This window comes from Xyrauchen texanus, chromosome 13 (assembly GCF_025860055.1).
Source record: "Xyrauchen texanus isolate HMW12.3.18 chromosome 13, RBS_HiC_50CHRs, whole genome shotgun sequence".
Classification (NCBI taxonomy): Eukaryota; Metazoa; Chordata; class Actinopteri; order Cypriniformes; family Catostomidae; genus Xyrauchen; species Xyrauchen texanus.
The window spans coordinates 25485582-25503008 of record NC_068288.1 but is presented as its reverse complement, the minus strand read 5'-3'; the positions used below and the strand labels follow the sequence as shown (position 1 = coordinate 25503008).

General features: G+C 39.1%; 1 protein-coding gene across 1 annotated transcript in view; it reads left to right on the top strand.

The window, feature by feature from the left end:
- The window catches only part of LOC127654081 (VWFA and cache domain-containing protein 1-like), a 121504-nt gene that overhangs the window by 88612 nt on the left and 15465 nt on the right, over positions 1–17427 (top strand). Inside the window, exons 9-24 of the mRNA XM_052141060.1 lie at positions 1129–1362; positions 1731–1880; positions 3958–4081; positions 4208–4325; positions 4552–4720; positions 5407–5549; positions 5859–6040; positions 6354–6464; positions 7251–7373; positions 9451–9550; positions 9763–9879; positions 11446–11606; positions 12382–12468; positions 13344–13460; positions 15304–15455; positions 15789–15950. Coding sequence (XP_051997020.1) covers positions 1129–1362; positions 1731–1880; positions 3958–4081; positions 4208–4325; positions 4552–4720; positions 5407–5549; positions 5859–6040; positions 6354–6464; positions 7251–7373; positions 9451–9550; positions 9763–9879; positions 11446–11606; positions 12382–12468; positions 13344–13460; positions 15304–15455; positions 15789–15950 — 2250 coding nt within the window. The remainder of the gene's footprint in view (positions 1–1128; positions 1363–1730; positions 1881–3957; positions 4082–4207; positions 4326–4551; positions 4721–5406; positions 5550–5858; positions 6041–6353; positions 6465–7250; positions 7374–9450; positions 9551–9762; positions 9880–11445; positions 11607–12381; positions 12469–13343; positions 13461–15303; positions 15456–15788; positions 15951–17427) is intronic.

Sequence of the window (17427 nt, the reverse complement as noted above, 5' to 3'; positions counted from 1 at the left end):
AAAAATCAATAAAAAATTACAATTATTATTGTGGATGTGGCCTCAGTGAGATATTTGGAATGCTCTGTATAGACAGCGACTCTCTTAAAGGGATGGTTCACCCCAAAATAAAAATTATCTTATCAATTACTCATCCTCATGCTATCCCAGATAGCAGAAATAAGTTTTTAGTTCTTGAGCAGAACTAAAAGTTTTACAGATAAATATCTCAGGTCTGTAGGTCCATACAATGCAGGTGAATGGTGATCAGACCTTTTGTAGATCCAAAAATTACATAAAGGAAAAATAAGTAATCCATATGACTCCAGTGTTTAAATCCTTACCTTCAGCAGCGATATAAGTATGGATGAGAAACCGATGAAAATTTAAGTCCTTAAACAGCATGTGATGCCTGTTTAGTTTCACTTTCGTATCTGTGGAGTGGAGATTTAAAGTACAAAAGGACTTAAACATTGTTCTGTTTCTCACCCACTTCTATTTTATTTCTTCTAAATGATACAAATTTAACCACTGGAGTCATATGGATAACTTCTAAGGTTCCTTTGTGATTTTTGGAGCTACAAAGATCTGATCACCATTCATTTGCATTGTATGGACCTACAGAGCTGAGATATTTAAAAAACAAAATTTTAAATATCTAATAAGACTAATAGATAGACTAATAAGCACAAACAATACATTGCTCACTCAAATATTGGGTGCAAGAGCGTACTTAATAAGATGGAACAATTTTGAATCCATACTTTTTAGTATTGAATAAAATATATTTATATATAGCATTTCTGTCGACTCTTTGTTGCCCCATTTTGTATGAAGTTTTTCTCAGATTGATGCTCAAATTATACATGTGATGATGCCTTTTTTGTTGTTGTTGCCAAAACTAGGTATCTTAGAAGGCATCATTTTGCATGTACACAGACCAATAATAATAAAAAAACAGCACATATGGAACCTCCCCTTTTCGTGAGTAATCAAGAAACAAAGCTATTGTGTTAAGAAAAATTATTGGATGCATTCAGTTTTTTTTTTTTTTTTAGGTTTTGTCAGTTTAAAAACATTTCTGGAGTCCTGTTGTCATTTACATTCTTTGATTTCTCCATTCCCCCATCTTTTTTCCATCACCCTCAGACGGAGTAACTGGACTCAAGGAGTTGGCCTTCTTACGTGACCTCGCTGAGCAGAACTCCATGAAATACGGTGTTTCGGATCGTTCTGCCCTGCCTGTCGTGAAGGGCAGTATGATGGTCCTGAACCAGCTCAGTAACCTGGAGACTACCGTGGGCCGCTTCTACATCAACCTCCCCAACCGAATGATCGACGTGGCCTCCTTCAGCCTGCCTTACGCAGACCAGATGGGAGACGGTAAGTCGAGATTCTGCTCTTGGCATAAAGCTCACATATTGCACATAAACATTCTGTCTGACACACTGTGTGCTGTCTAAAGACCTCAGCAGAAGTGGCGCTGCATCAGACAGTTTCCATGGTATTTTATAATGCAAACTTACAAAACTTCAATGTGGTCTCAGACTTTTGAACCCTACTCTATCTGTATCCAACTGTGGAAAATTGTTCAAATACATTTTTATTTGTCATGATTTTCAAGCAATGCACTTTGAGTGTCTACACCATCTTTTGATCTACTATTAATGTTAAATTGCAGTCAATAATATTTCTTCATTTATTACTGTTTTCAGTATTTAAATGGTTTGAAACTTTCTTTTGCCTTGTAGGTTTTATCATGACCGTCAGTCGCCCCTGCTACTTCGGGAACCTGTTGCTTGGTGTAGTTGGAGTGGATGTGAGTCTGGCATACTTACTGGAGGACGTCACATACTATCAGGACTCCTTAGCCACATATACATTCCTCATAGACAATAAAGGTATGTTGGTGCATGTGCAGATAAATCTTTTTCTGATATGAGATCCAGGCGATTCAATGATTTGAGCAAAGATTGCTGGGTGTGTAAGAGTTGCCGCAAATGTGTTCCACTCTATTCAGCTTTACTTTCTAAATTCATCCTGAGTTGGGAGGTCTGATATTCTATGATTTAAAAACACTGGACTGAAGGCCATTACTCTTTTACAAGTCATTAGGGAGAATCAGCTGTCCCACGTTAGGCGGCTCAGAGCCAACATGGCTGACATCATGCCAGTTTCTTGGAGTAGGAACTGCAAAACTCTTGATTTATAAAGCCTTACGAGTTAGCGGATTCAAACTTATTAGCTAGAAGGGACTTATAGTGGAGTTTTCCTTTAAAAAGGAGCATTGGTAATTCTTGTTAAATTACCTTTAATTACCAAGGAGCATTGGTAATTAAAGCATTCCCTGCCTTATTTTGCTTTCACAATCTTTTAACATACATATTTTCAAGTAGTTCCATCACTTTCCCTAACATTCCAAAGTCTCTCTGAATTTACAAAGGACCGTTAACCTCTAACTAAAAATTTGTTCTACAGAAGCTGGCACTTTAGGGCTAAAAGTGTGTTTTTAGTACATGTGTAATAAAATCAAAGTTATGATCCATCCAAGATTGTCTGCCCTAATAGCTGAGATAATGAAGTGGCACCTGCTGTCTACAGCTGTTCAGTATAGAGACGTGCTAACACTTCCTCTCATGGTCTTTGAAAGGGCTCTCTCCCTGTTCTGTGAAGGCCACAGATTTTTTTTGTGTAACATTGAGGTTAAATGGTCTTGGCTGGTAGCTAAAAATGTTGCAGGTTCAAACCTCAGAAGGGGCCTTTCCCTGTAACCTAAAGCCCCTTTCACACCACCAGCAACTTTTGTCGCTAGTTTCTGTAGTTGCTAGTGGCCGTTCCTTTTGCTGTCACTTTAATGTTATTGGTGGACTGCTCAACTGGCCATAGCTTTCGAAAATCTGATTACAGATGAGATATACTGCTGGTAAAACTAAGATTTCATTCTAATTTGACAAGGAATCAGTTCTCTTGCCTCTTAAATTGAATAGTCTGCAGGGGGAGTGTTTTATAAAACCTGCAGTAGTGACAGTTGACAAGATGAATGTTCTATTAATGTCCGAATTAAACTTTTATCTGAATTAAACTAAAATTTCGGACATATTCTAATTTGATAATCCGTTGTCTTGCCTCTAAACGAACATTTTGCTAGGGAGTGTGTTTTATAGTGCACAATGCATCAAATCATGAACAAGACTAACAATCTATTAGAATATGAATCAAACTCCCTCAGAATGATGACAGATTCTGACACGGTTTTCAGCTCATCACTGTTTTGTTATATCCATGCATGTGGTTACAGACAAAAGATACTGAACAGTGAAATATCTTACAATCTTGCCTGCACTCGACATCAGTATGTCTAAGGAGGCTGATGGTGTGAGCTGCACTGCCTTCTCTCCCATTGCTAGTCGCTCCTGAATGTCACTCATTTTTGCTTAAAGTTAAAATTTTTGCAACTTTGCTGTGTGGCTCGCCATGCTCACTTCGTGTCGCCAGTGTTCTGTCGCTGGAACTCTGCTCTCATTGAAAATAAATTAGATCCTGTTGCTTTGTCAATGTGTGTGTCTGGCAGTTTTTACGGGGCTTAAAGGGGTCATATTATAAGTAATCAAATATTCACTGATATTTGAAAAATACTTAATGTTCAGAACTGAAAACATCTTTCCTAGTCTAAAAACACCATTGATTGAAATAAGCTGCATAAATGGCTAGATAGAGAAAGCCAGATACAGTAGATACCATTATTCTAAACACCAGAACAACTTGCAGTAAAAGCCATAGAGTAAAAGTAAGATTTGGGTTCCAAACATCTTTTGTAAAATGAAAAGGGATGTGTGGTGGTGATAAGCATTTCAATTATAAGATGGTTCTGGATCCAACAGCGTATTCTAAGAACTAGTATTTTGGAATGGTGTTTTACCCCAGAAATACTAAAAGGTTTTTGTATGTTAATGTCACTCACTTTTGAACTTCTCTAAGGATACACCCTCATGCATCCATCACTCACCCGTCCCTACCTGATGACTGAAGCTCCGCTTCACACAGACATCATTCACTATGAGAACATCCCAGGGTTTGCAGCTGTGCGTCAAAACATCCTCAGGTGAGGGATCATGGAAATCTGGTCTACATTTACAACTATTCACAGAGACTCGGGTATTGTTACTGCATGTTGCTGTGGTGTGTTGCTAACATGGTTGCCAAGCTCATGTTGTGTGTTTTTTGTTAGTCTACCTCTGGGGAGTCAGGTCATTGCTGTGCCTGTCAACTCTTCTCTGTCATGGCACATGAACCGGCTGCGTAATCCCAGTCGAGATGCCTACAATGTCAGCTATGCCTGGAAACTGGTATGATAATTCTCCATAGTGGCACAAACATTGGTTTAGAGCAGGAGAAAGCTCTGCAGACTGTGCAGAACCACTGTTTGCACTGCCTGCATGTCCATTTTACTGTGTATGAGTGTTATTTTTATATTTATTTATTATTGTCATTTTTAGCTGATTTGAGAAATCTATCAGGATTTTTTTTTTATTTACAGTCTGCTCATCTCACTTATATTAAATGGATTTGCAGGTCCAGGACACCTCATTCATCCTTGGCATAGTGTATGTTCAACCAGAGATCCCAGCGAAACAGCTGAAGAATCTGAACACAGGCCCCAGCAGCAAGCTCTTGTACCACCGGCTGGATCTGCTGGGACAGCCCAGTTCCTGCCTTCACTTTAAACAGCTTGCTACAGTTGGTAAGATAGGACAAAAAAATAATCTAATCATTACATCTTTCATTTTGGAATCTTTTTATCAACAGTATAACAAAGAAAACACAAGTATTAGCATTTCTCTAAGCACTTGGTGTTCTCATGCATTTTTGGACATGTACTACACTAATAGTACAAAATGACTTTAATATTAATCTGTTTCTCACCAACACCTATCATATCACTTCTGAAGACATGAATTTATCCACTGTCATATAGATTATTTTATGATGCCTTTTATTCTGTGCATTTTGGACCTGAGTTCTTCTACAATTCACTTCCATTGTATGGCATGAGTTAATTATGAGAGAATTTTCATTTTTGGGTGAACTATCCTTTTAATATATTAACCGCAATGACACAAAATAGCTGTTCACTACACATCATGCATAGTGGATTGTTATTTTTGTATGTCTTAAAGCAGAAACACTCAAGGAATGTTCTTATTAAAATGTAATCCTAAATATTTTTTATATGTAGTAACCAATTTATAAAAGCAGTACAGTACTTAAGCCATGCTGTATTGTATATACATTATATGCTTATACTGCATATATAATGGTACTACTGTTTTTCCATCTGATACCATCACTGTATTTTTAAGGGACCAGGGAATGATTAATAAAGGGGCAAAGGGGGCAGAACTGATTCCTCTTGTTTTTCCTCTGCAGAGAGTCCCACTGTGATGCTGTCTGCTGGTAGTTTCTCCTCTCCATATGAGCACTTAAGTCAGCCAGAGACCAAGCGCATGGTGGAGCACTACACTGCTTACCTGAGTGACAACACTCGTCTCATAGCCAACCCAGGCCTAAAGGTACACACACACAATACTCATCTCAACCATGACACATTTCTCCCTGCCAAGCTGGGTCTTCAGTTGAATCAACACAACAATAAATGCATCAACAATCTTTCACAGTCAGTGATCACATAGTTTGTTTTCCAGTTTAATTACCTCAGCCTGTTGGCAATGTTCCTCTCTGTAATTCTATTTATTTATTTTAAGGGAAATTAGTATTTAACTGTAGTGTACCAGCATTCATACAGTACATCTCAGTTTATACTTATTGTACACTTCACAAAGTTAAATTCTTTAACAAACCCACTCCTTTTGGTCTTCCAGTCTTCTGTGAGGAATGAGGTGATGGCCACCAGTCACGTGACGGATGAATGGATGAGTCTTATGGAGATGAGCAGCCTGAACTGCTACATTGTGAGGCGTTACATAGCAACGCCCAATGGGGTGCTGCGGATTTACCCTGGTTCACTCATGGACAAAGCCTTCGACCCCACCAGGAGGCGATGGTAAGATTTGAGCCTCAGGACAGAGGTCTCCAAACTCCTAGTGGGTTGCTAGTGAACAAATCTTGGTCTGTTGTATAAGCTTAGTAAACTGTCAGATTCCCAAGGAGGTACTTTGTGATTTTATGCAGCTCTGAGCAGTTGAAATGGGATTTTCAAGTCTAATATATATATATATATATATATATATATATATATATATATATATATTAGCTTTTAGCATTTGATCTGGGCAAAATTCAAAAATGATAAGAAGAAACATCCCAAGCTTTGAACAGATATGTACTGCAATAACCATTGACCTTTTCCTGTTTAGGTACCTGCATGCTGTCGCCAATCCTGGTCTCATCACTTTTACGGGACCTTACCTGGATGTTGGTGGGGCGGGCTATGTGGTCACCATTAGTCACACCATACATGCCTCTAGGTTAGTAATTTAAGGGTCTAATGTCATTTTGAAAGACCCTATTTGCTTTGCTCTGTGTGTAGTATTTAAAAATGAAGGTTCAGTTAAAGCTGAGCTAATGTTTTATGTTTTATGACAGGGGTCTCTGACTTTATACTGACACTTATCAATATAGATGCAGCATCACACAAAGGCAAAAGTTTTGGTTACAGATGATGTTGCAGAACTACCCTATTGGCCACTGTATTTGAAACCCATGACTGACTCTACCACTAAAGACCTCCAATTAAAATGGAGAAAAAAATTGCTTTAATTATTATGCCCCATTAATTATTGTTTATTCACAATGTACACAAGCTTTATTTTTTCCTCATCAAACAAATCATTTTTAGTGTGTAAACAGCATTTGCTGGTACAGTATTTCACTATGTATGTTTTATTTTTTTATTTTACCTTGCACTTTTTAGGGGTGCAGTTGTAGCCAAAGAATGTGTAGTACATTTGCTACAGATGAAGAACATATGCTTTATTACTAAATAGTGTTTGTTCTTGATGGTGTGTATGTGTAGTCATGTGTTTTAAAGATATGATGAAACTTTTCAAAAAGGTTTTTTCTCCATGTTTTCCTATCAGTACTCTCTTAAGAGAGAATTGAGCAGGAAATATTAAAATAGAGTGTGCGGTAGGAATTGTATATTACATGACATGTATATTTGATCTAATGTTCCATTGATCTGACATCATACTCAAGATCTCCTCCTGCTTCATATTGTTCATCAACATAAATAAATCTGCCTTCTTTTCCAGCTCTCAGGTGGCTTCAGGTTTTACAGTAGCAGTTATGGGCATTGACTTCACTCTGCGCTACTTTTACAAAGTTCTGTTGGATCTTCTGCCCATCTGCAACCAAGACAAGGGCAACAAAATCCGGTAAGGCCCAGTGTTATTATCCTTAATAAGAGCTAAATCAATGCATTTTTTGAAACTGAACTGAAAATAGAAATAACATAATTGGACAAACAACAAACGTAAAATACTTTGTGAAATTATATGTGCTGCCTTCTTGACCAGGACTCCCTGGAGGAAGAGATTGTATTATCTCAGTGGGACTTTCCTGGTTAAATTATATAATATAATAAATAAAATGTAGCAATTTTAAACCTTTTCAAGCAGGCTTCATTAAACATATAAAAAGGCCATTAGTGATTAAATGGCCCTGAAAAATGGAACACTGTTAAACTACATGGAGGCAACCACACTTGGCTTCACATCCGGTGGTTCTTTGTTTAACGCACACCTAGCTCTGGGTTATCCTTAACTTAAATTTTACAAGTTAATGCATTCACTTTTGGCCCTAAAAAAGAAAAAAAAAATCAGAAATAAACTGAAAATGTCAACTTTAACAAGAAAACACTGAAACTAGCAGTGAGTGGAAACAAACCAAAAATAAATTGGAAGGACAAATTAAAAACACATTGAAATTAAAACGAATTAATTGGTTAGTCTGTCCCACCCTTTATCCCCAAACCCCCACCCCCCCAATTTCCCTCCGTCCCACTGTTCGTCTCTTCTCGATCCCTCAAGGGCTTGCCCAGACCCCAGCACCGGCTGTGGTGTCCAGCTTAGTGCCTGAAGCTGTCGATGCCCCACAGAGACTCTTTAAAGCTCTTTCAAATGAAACTAATCAGATTTGCATCTGTTGGAAAAGAGGCATTCACTTTGTCTTCTCTGCGTGCCTCTAAGCCTCCGCCTTTAGAATAGAAACAGATAGAGTGAGAAAGATCTGAGGTGGGGAGTAGTGAGAAAACCATGAGTGGACATAGAGAGACTAGAGATAAGAAAGATTGCGAGAAGGGAATGTTAAAAGTTGAAAAAAATACTGACCGATACTTTGTATTTACATCTCCTGTTGGAAATATGTATGGGGATTACCCATGCAAAGGCTAGGCTGTTCTGGGTGGTTGCTAGGTTGTTCTGGGTGGTTGCTAGGCTGTTCTGGTTGTTGCTAGGAGGTTGATTACTGGCCCAAGTCAAAAGAGTTCACCTCCATGTCTCTGATCTTCTGGTTCCTTAATATGGTTTTGGTCCCTCCAATACAAGTCCATGCCCCCCCAAGCAGTAACACACTGACATAGTGATTGATGTATGTCGTCATGAAATCGGAGACCCTCCCCTCGAAATCCCAACACAAGTGGTCACAGGAGACACATTTAAGTGTCTCGCCTGACCACATGTTGGTCGGATCACCCGAGACATCTTAATACCAGGTGTAAACTGCGTTTATTAGAACATCTCTCCTCAAACCACACGATTGTGAGGTATCATTCATATCTGTAGCACAAATCGTGTCTAGTTACTAGTTATGCACCAAAGTTTTGTACTATGTGTTGTACTATGTTTTGTACCATGTAACCCCAAGCATAAGCAATAGTAATAGTGATGCTTGTCTTAGTTAAACTACTGATGCAATATTATAAAGCCAGGGAAGAAAGAGAGTTTGAGAAATGAAAAACACAAAGCAAGATAAGCTGATTAGGACTGCATTCCAGGCACATCCTGTTATGTTAGGTGCCAGTGCCCCCATGTTTTCCCTCTGCCTTGTCTTTCTCCCTTTTACCCATTCCTCTCATTCCTCTCTTCCCTCCCTAATTTTCTGTCTTCTTAACTATTTCTAGTCGTTCTTCTCTCTCTTTGTCCCTTTTCACGCTCGCTCTGGCTCTTTATCTCTGTGTCCTCTGGTGCTATGGAGGCCTCCACAATGTTCTTTAAGATTTCAATGCTTTGGTTGTTAAACAGGATTAGTGAGGTGGAATGGCCTGGTGTGCCACTGCCATCTCAATAGTGTGAAAAATTCTGAACTGCAGATGGTACCCTGTGAACATACAGGAAGTAAAATGCTTCCTTCCGCATGTCCACTGTCTTTAAAATTACTATCTTTATAAAGATATTGAGTCTGTTGCAGATTGCTTGGTTGACGGAGTCTGTCTTGGTCTCTATCGGTTTATAGGTGTTTTATCATGGAGGACAGAGGATATTTAGTGGCCCATCCAACCCTGATTGATCCCAAGGGCCATGCTCCAGCAGAACAGCAACATATCACCCATAAGGTAAGAGTGCACAGACTTTACCACTCTCTTGAAATAGAAAATGGGGACAAAATGGCATACTTCTTTTTTTTAATGCGTGCAGGCTGTTTTTTGCCATTAGGAAAAGGGAAATGTGGCCATATTTCATTTTAAGATTGTTTTTTATACAATACAGGGGAAAGCTCTTTGAGTTTGACATCAACTTGTTTTTCTTGTGTTTTGCTTGACTTTAGGAGCCTCTAGTGGCCAATGACATTCTCAACCACCCCAACTTTGTGAAGAAGAACCTGTGCAACAGTTTCAGTGATCGCACTGTGCAACGCTTCTACAAGTTCAACACCAGCATTGTGGTGAGTGGAATCAGTAGATTCAAATTCAGTAGATTCTAGATATGTAACCAGTTCTAATCATTGCTTATTGTAAAGCCGTTTTTGTGCTATGTGAGGTTGGTCATCTTCATGGTATTAGACTGCTTTCTAGTGGATGCCTTTCTAATTGCAGTACTTGCTGTCAGGGATTCTTTAGTAGGAATTGCTTTCCCTAACCTAATCACCTGTTAAACAAAAGAACATCTAATAATGCTTTACCGTTATTTCCGGACTATTGAGCGCACCTGAATATAAGCCGCACCAACTAAATTAAAAAAAATATTATTTTGAACATATATAAGCCGCACCTGTCTATAAGCCGCAGGTGCCTACCGGTACATTGAAACAAATTAACTTTACACAGGCTTTAACGAAACACGGCTTGTAACAAAAATAAATAGGCTTTAACGAAACACGGCTTGTAACAAAAATAAATAGGCTTTAACGAAACACGGTGTGGCAGCGGGGGCGTGGTCAAGCGCCCGTCCGGGAGAGAAAAGCAGTAAGGGCGCTTACCTCAAGTGCTGAAAACTGTCACACTGGTGCCAGTGTGACAGTTTTCCCAAGAAGGACACATGAAGCAGGGCACTGGACGTTCCAGGTAAGGATTTTAATGGCCACAGCAATGTTTACAATAAATTTTATAAAGTTTATCAATTCTTGGACTTCTATGCGCCAACACTAGACTGACGTGTGTGTGTCTCTCTGTCACTCACTCACTCACTCTCTCTCTCTGCTGCCCTTTTATGCCGCTCTCCCCACGCTTACTGAAATTAGACACATGTGTTAGACATTAGCTCAGGTGTATAGCGCCCTTACCGCTTTTCTCTCCCGGACGGGCGCTTGACCACGCCCCCGCTGCCACACACGGCTTGTAACAAAAAATAAAAAATTTGCAGTAAACAGTAGCCTAGCAAGAAAGTCATTGTCACTATCTTCCTCCTCTTGTGCACATGAAACCACTGAAGTCATCTCCTTCGGTGTCGGAGTTGAATAGCCTCAGCTTTAGTTGTCTTTTTGCACTGAGTCAATTCCTCACGCTGCTGTTTCCAACGTCTCCCGTGCAGCAGCTCTATTTCCTTTTCCAACAGCCAGATCAATCGCCTTCAACTTGAAAGCAGCATCATATGCATTTCTCCATGTCTTGAGGGTGACAAAATGACTACCGTAATCAGAATGATGGGAAGTTTGAGCGCGCTCAAATTAATCTAAACAGTAAACAAAAAAGTTGTTTGACCTTAACCCGTTCGGCAATTTCATTGGTCTAATGAAAGCTTCATGCCGCCAAAAAACTGAGCACGTCACAGAATGTTTTTTTTTAAATAAAATTTGAAAGCGGGAAAAATCCATATATTAGCCGCATCGTTGTTTAAGCCGCGAGGTTCAAAGCGTGGGAAAAAAGTTGCGGCTTATAGTCCGGAAATTATGGTAAAGATATATATATATTAGTAAATGGTAATTTAAATAGTTTTAATGTGAAGAGAGTAAAACACTGACTAAATTGCATTTGTTTCTTTATGGCTTACTTTGGTCTTGTTATTTTCAAAGGGTGATCTGACAAACCTAGTGCATGGCAGTCACTGCTCAAAGTACCGGCTCACCCGTATCCCAGGAACCAATGCGTTTGCTGGTATTGTGAACGAGACCTGTGATTCGCTGGCATTCTGTGCTTGCAGTACTGTGGATCGCCTCTGTCTCAACTGCCACAGGTACCATTTAACTTCTCATGGACTCTGACAGTAACATAATTTTGATTTATATTGTATTAGATGGTCTGATCATCAAGGGTAAAATTGGGGTGGAATGTCCAGAATGGGGGGTTGTCCCCCACCTCAAACATCCCAATTTAACCCCTGCTAATAATTTATTTAGATACAAGCTATTTTTATAGGATTTAACTACATGTATCTTCTTATTCAAGGTTTCCCAACCAGGGGTTCAAAAGAGACTGGTAGAAATGCCAAATTAAATTTGCCCCAAAAAGATATAAGATTTGTAGGATGTGCAAAATAAAAACAACCATAACATTACACTTAACTTTGATCTTCCATGCTAATGAATTATTAAACATATTGTTCTATATACCTTTTCAAGGGTTAGAACATTACTTGAAGTATCAGGAGGTATTTCAAGTAAAATTTTAGGTAAATATTGGGACCCCTACTCTAATAAATAATGTGCCTGTCAATACTTATTAATCCCTTATTCTCATACTTATGACTCTTCATATCATATCATGGGTCTAAGAGGATGCTGGGATGTGGCACCTATGCCCCCCTAGATTTTCCTTGTGCCTCCCACATGTCGGAGAGTGGACCCCCAGATAAACAGACAGCCTACCCCCCCAAAGACTGCATCCTAGTACCGGCCCAGCTTCATTTAAATTATAGCAAGTCAACAAAATATATTTTAATACATTGAAACCAGGCAGTACCAACATTATAGACTTCCAAACTGACTTTAATTTCTTGATATCTTCCTCAGAATGGAGCAGAATGAATGCGAGTGCCCCTGTGAGTGCCCTCTAGAGGTGAACGAGTGTACTGGCAACCTCACAAACGCTGAGAACAGGTAAAAGCACTGAAGAAAATCATTGCTTGTTTTATAAAAGGAAACACAAGTAGTCATCAAACACATTTTAAATACATTGCATGTTGTACACAGTGTGTTGCTTGGAGAAGAAACTGCAGTGATATTTAATCAAGAGACTTTTTGAAATGAATCACACACTCAGAGTAGAGGAACACATGTCCAGACACTCATCAGCATGCACTGGAAACATTCACACTAAGTCACACACATACACACTTCTGCTCGTCAAGTTCTTGTTTGTCACATTGAATGGATATCCAGCCACCTGTGTCCTTAATTAGCTGTTTAGCTCAAAATTGTCCCTCAAAAGACATTCAGTTCAGGGTTGTTGTGTTATTCCCAGCTAAGAGATCTCTTATCTTTCTGTCACTCAGCCATCTGCTCATTTCTGGGAGAAAGTGTACACTTGAATACTAATAAATATTAAAGGTGAAGTGTCTGAGTTATTTGATGTGAAAATACTTTCTCCTGTCCCACCTTAAAGGGCTTGTTCACCCAAACATTTAAATGCCGTTATGCAATGAAAGTGAATGGTAACTGAAGATAACATACTGCTAAACATCTTTTTGTGATGAAGTCATATGGTTTTGGAAAACATGAGGGTTGTAAATGATGACAGCTTATTCACTTTAGGCTGAACTTTCCCTGAAGTGCTAGCTAGTATAAAGAAGTCTTTGTGTACTCAATGTATAATAATCTTTAGTATAATCTGTTGTCTGTATATGTCCTGGATCGACAGAACATTATTTTGCCAGACTATTAGTAATTACATATTCCTTTGACTTTAATGAGCTTTAGGTTGTATTTAGATCCTTACTGACTCAGGTTCACTTCTTGTCTGTGTGTGCCTACAGAAACCCAAGCTGTGATGTGCACCAGGAGCCTTTGTCTTTGACTGTAATTGAGCCCAGTCTACAGGACACACTGCCTCAGTGTATCAACACCAGATGCAGTCAGCGCTTCACTAGCAGGTACGGCCACATATCAGTTGTGATCAGCCTGCCCTTTAACAGGACCTTAACAGCAACACAGACCTCCCATCTGAGAGTATTAATGATTCAGCCCGTTTCAGCTAATCACTTATTCACAGCCTTTACCAACCATAACATATCTTGTGTTTCCTAAGAACCACAATACATTAGAAAGTGTTATTAGGGGTCCATGCAGCAAAGCTATACTGTATGAACTAAATCAGTTACCATAGACAGTGGAGTCCAAAAATCTGTGTCCACATTGAAAATGTGGAATTTATATTTTCATTTAAACCTGAAAAGAAACAGATTTTTTTTTTTTCTTGAAAAGTTTATGTAAAATGAATTAGAAATAGTCAAGATTTCTACATCATGCTCTTAAAAACATTCGTAAATCATGCTGGGATAACATGGATTATCAGGTTCCATGCTAGCATACTGTCATTAAAACCTATTCTATAAGTTCTATAAATTCATGTTTATTGTTAATTTCAATCTTTCACTCAAATGGTTGCTCACAATGTAATTTGTTTTGATTTTTTTTTTAAAATCAATTAGTGAGATTGCTTCTTTTTAATAATTTTTTAGTGTAATTTAGAGCAGCCAAAGTTAACACACTAAAATTAAATACATATTTTAACACTATTGAGTACATTTAATTTAATTAAAGGTGCTGTAAGTGATCTTTTCATGGAAAAGCAAGCAAGAAATGTCCTACTCCCTTAAAGATATTAATGAAATAAGTGTCTTGAGATATGTCGCTGTCTCTGTGACAGCTGTAGACTTTATAACAGCAAACAAAAATGTGTCCGGACCGCATACATTGACGCTTTTCACCTGTCAGTAATTTTTCTCATTTTAAGTGGATCATTGAGGCTATGATTCATGTTTGTCAGTTGAGGGCGCTATTGTGCCACTGTTGAATTTGACCGCAACAGGAACAAACTGCTGATCGCCTACTCTGTTTTAGCCTCAAAATTATCTTTGGAGGACAGGGTTTTGGAATGAGGGGGCGTGGCTAATTCAACGGCTCAGTCACATGAAAGCTTCAGAATGCTAAAAGGTGCTTACAGCACCTTTCATTTTTTAATGACACATTTACCCTACTTGACATTGTTACCATTACACCTGGTATTAACATATGTCAGGAGAGTACATGTTATACATGTTAATGAGTGTTTTGAAAATTTCTGTTAGTTTACTGGGATAAATATTATTAAGGGTGTTAATGTAAAGATTTGAAAAGTCTTGCAATTGGTGCAGGGCAGGTGTTTTCTCTTTCCCTTGTCAGCGCTGTTCAGAATAACGGGGCTCTTTACCAGTTTGACATGGGTTAAATTTCTCCCTAGCGCTTTAAAACTGAAAATTCTCATGTAGAATTAAAACGTGTTGCATGTGCCACTATATTGAGGGAAGCCTGGTTTAATCACGTATATGAGCTGCACGGATGGAGCAGAGCGCAACTTCAATCACTCTGCACACATCATTGTCCCACGAGAAGCATGTTCAGCTTATAAAGCAAGATGAATATCTTAAGGTTACTGCATCGCATGACAGAAGTACATAAGGACGTGGCTGGCATTAGTGCGTTAAAATAAGTGTGCGTCTTAAATAAATATATACATCGATCTTCATCACATTGAATCGATGAAATTGGTTCATTGATCTGCATTTATCCAGATCAATGGATCTTTACAACCCTACCAGCTATGTCGCTTAATCTCCTTCTGACCTGCAAATGTATACAAAAATGAAATCCAGATGGAATTTCTAACCACAGCAATTTCATGTTGCCGTGTTTTTGCATTATAAACCGTTCTTTGTGTTTTAACGACGTTTATAGTGATTGTTTTGGTGTTCTGGACTGTGAATGGTGTATGGTGGACAGCGATGGAAAGACCCACCTAGATAAGCCCTACTGTGCCCTGCAAAAAGAGTGTTTTGGAGGTATAGTGGGTGCCAAGAGTCCTTATGTGGATGGATTGGGTCTTTTAGGTAAGCCTGACACCTCTGTAGTCACATTAACTGCACTTTACTGTAAAGGTTTATGTTTATAACAGCATGCATAGGTAAATAGAACTGTGCTATTCCCATGTGTCAGATTGAACTATGCAGTTGTTTAGCACTTGTTTTAAGATCAGTGGTAGTTGAAACGTATAATTTGATGACACAAGACATGAACAGAGATTAAAATTTGTGGCTGGTTTCATGAGTCACATATTTTACCTAGAGGATCTGAGGTTCTGTGTGTATTTGCTCTTATTCTTCCTGTTTTATCTTATTGTTATTATTATTTCCCTTTTTTGTAATTTCTCCCCATCTGTGCAGATGAGGAGGTGGCTTCACTGAATATGATCAAGAGTGCTCCTGTGGGGCCAGTGGCAGGTGGCATTATGGGATGCATCATGGTGCTAGTGTTGGCTGTGTATGCGTACAGGCACCAGATCCACCATCGCAGCCATCAGCATATGTCCCCTCTGGCCACACAGGGTGAGTCATAGCTCAATCTCAGTTTGGACACTGGACTCGAGAAATGAAAATTCTCTTATCGTTTACTCACCCTCATACCATCCCAGATGTGTATGACTTTCTCTCATCTGCAAACCACAAAGGAAGATTTTCAGAAGAATATATCCAGATAGTGCAAGTGAATGGTGTCCAAAACTTTGATGCTCCAAAATGCACAAAGGCAGAATAAAAGTTAGCCATACGACTCCATGGGGTTTAATCCATGTCTTCTGAAGCGCCAAGAGGCTATTCTTTTTTTGTCTATGTCTATGGAGATGCTTCAGTGTGCTATATAAACTGCTTTTGTGAGGGAACAGCTCATCACTTATTGAACTGACTGCCTTTCAACTAATCTTTAACATGTTTTACACTTAACAATGCTTTTGGAATGAACTATGTGTGGAGTTTTCAATGATAAATGTATGATTTATAACAGACATCACAGACGATTTTGCGACTGGTAGGTGTCACTTTACGGCTCTCCCCACTCATTTATATAGTTTCCGCAAATGGTGACTTATTGTCGTAACGTGCTAGTTGACTGTTACACTCTCCTATTGTAGAGCCATGGAGGTTGTTATCTCCATACTGTGCATCCGGAAATTATTCACAGTGCTTCACTTTTTCCACATTTTGTTATGTTACAGCCTTAAATTAATTATTTTCCTCAAAACTCTACAAACAATACCCCATAATGAGAACGTGAAAGAAGCTTGTTTGAAATCTTTGCAAATTTATTAAAAATAAAAAACATTTGCTCAGGTGCATCCTGTTTCCACTGATCATCCTTGATGTTTCTACAACTTGATTAGAGTCCACCTGTGGTAAATTCAGTTGATTGGACATGATTTGGAAAGCCACACACCTGTCTATATAAGGTCCCACAGTTATCAGTGCATGTCAGAGCACAAACCAAGCCATGAAGTCCAAGGAATTGTCTGTAGACCTCCGAGACAGGACTGTATCGAGGCACAGATTTGGAGAAGGGTACAGAAAAATGTCTGCAGCATTGAAGGTCCCAATGAGCACAGTGGCCTCCATCATCCATAAATGGAAGTTTAGAACCACCAGGACTCTTCCTATAGCTGGCCACCTGGCCAAACTGAACGATCGGGGGAGAAGGGCCTTAGACAGGGAGGTGACCAAGAACCCAATGGTCACACTGACAGAGCTCCAGCATTTCTCTGTGGAGTGAGGAGAACCTTCCATCTCTGAAGCACTCCACCAATCAGGCCTGTCTGGTAGAGTGGCCAGACAGTAGCCCCTCCTCAGTAAATGGCACATGACAGCCTGCCTGGAGTTTGCCAAAAGGCACCAGAAGGACTCTCAGACCATGAGAAACAAAATTCTCTGTTCTGATGAAACAAAAATTGAACTCTTTGGCCTGAATGGCAAGCGTCATGTCTGGAGGAAACCAGGCACCGCTCATCACCTGGCCAATACCATTCCTACAGTGAAG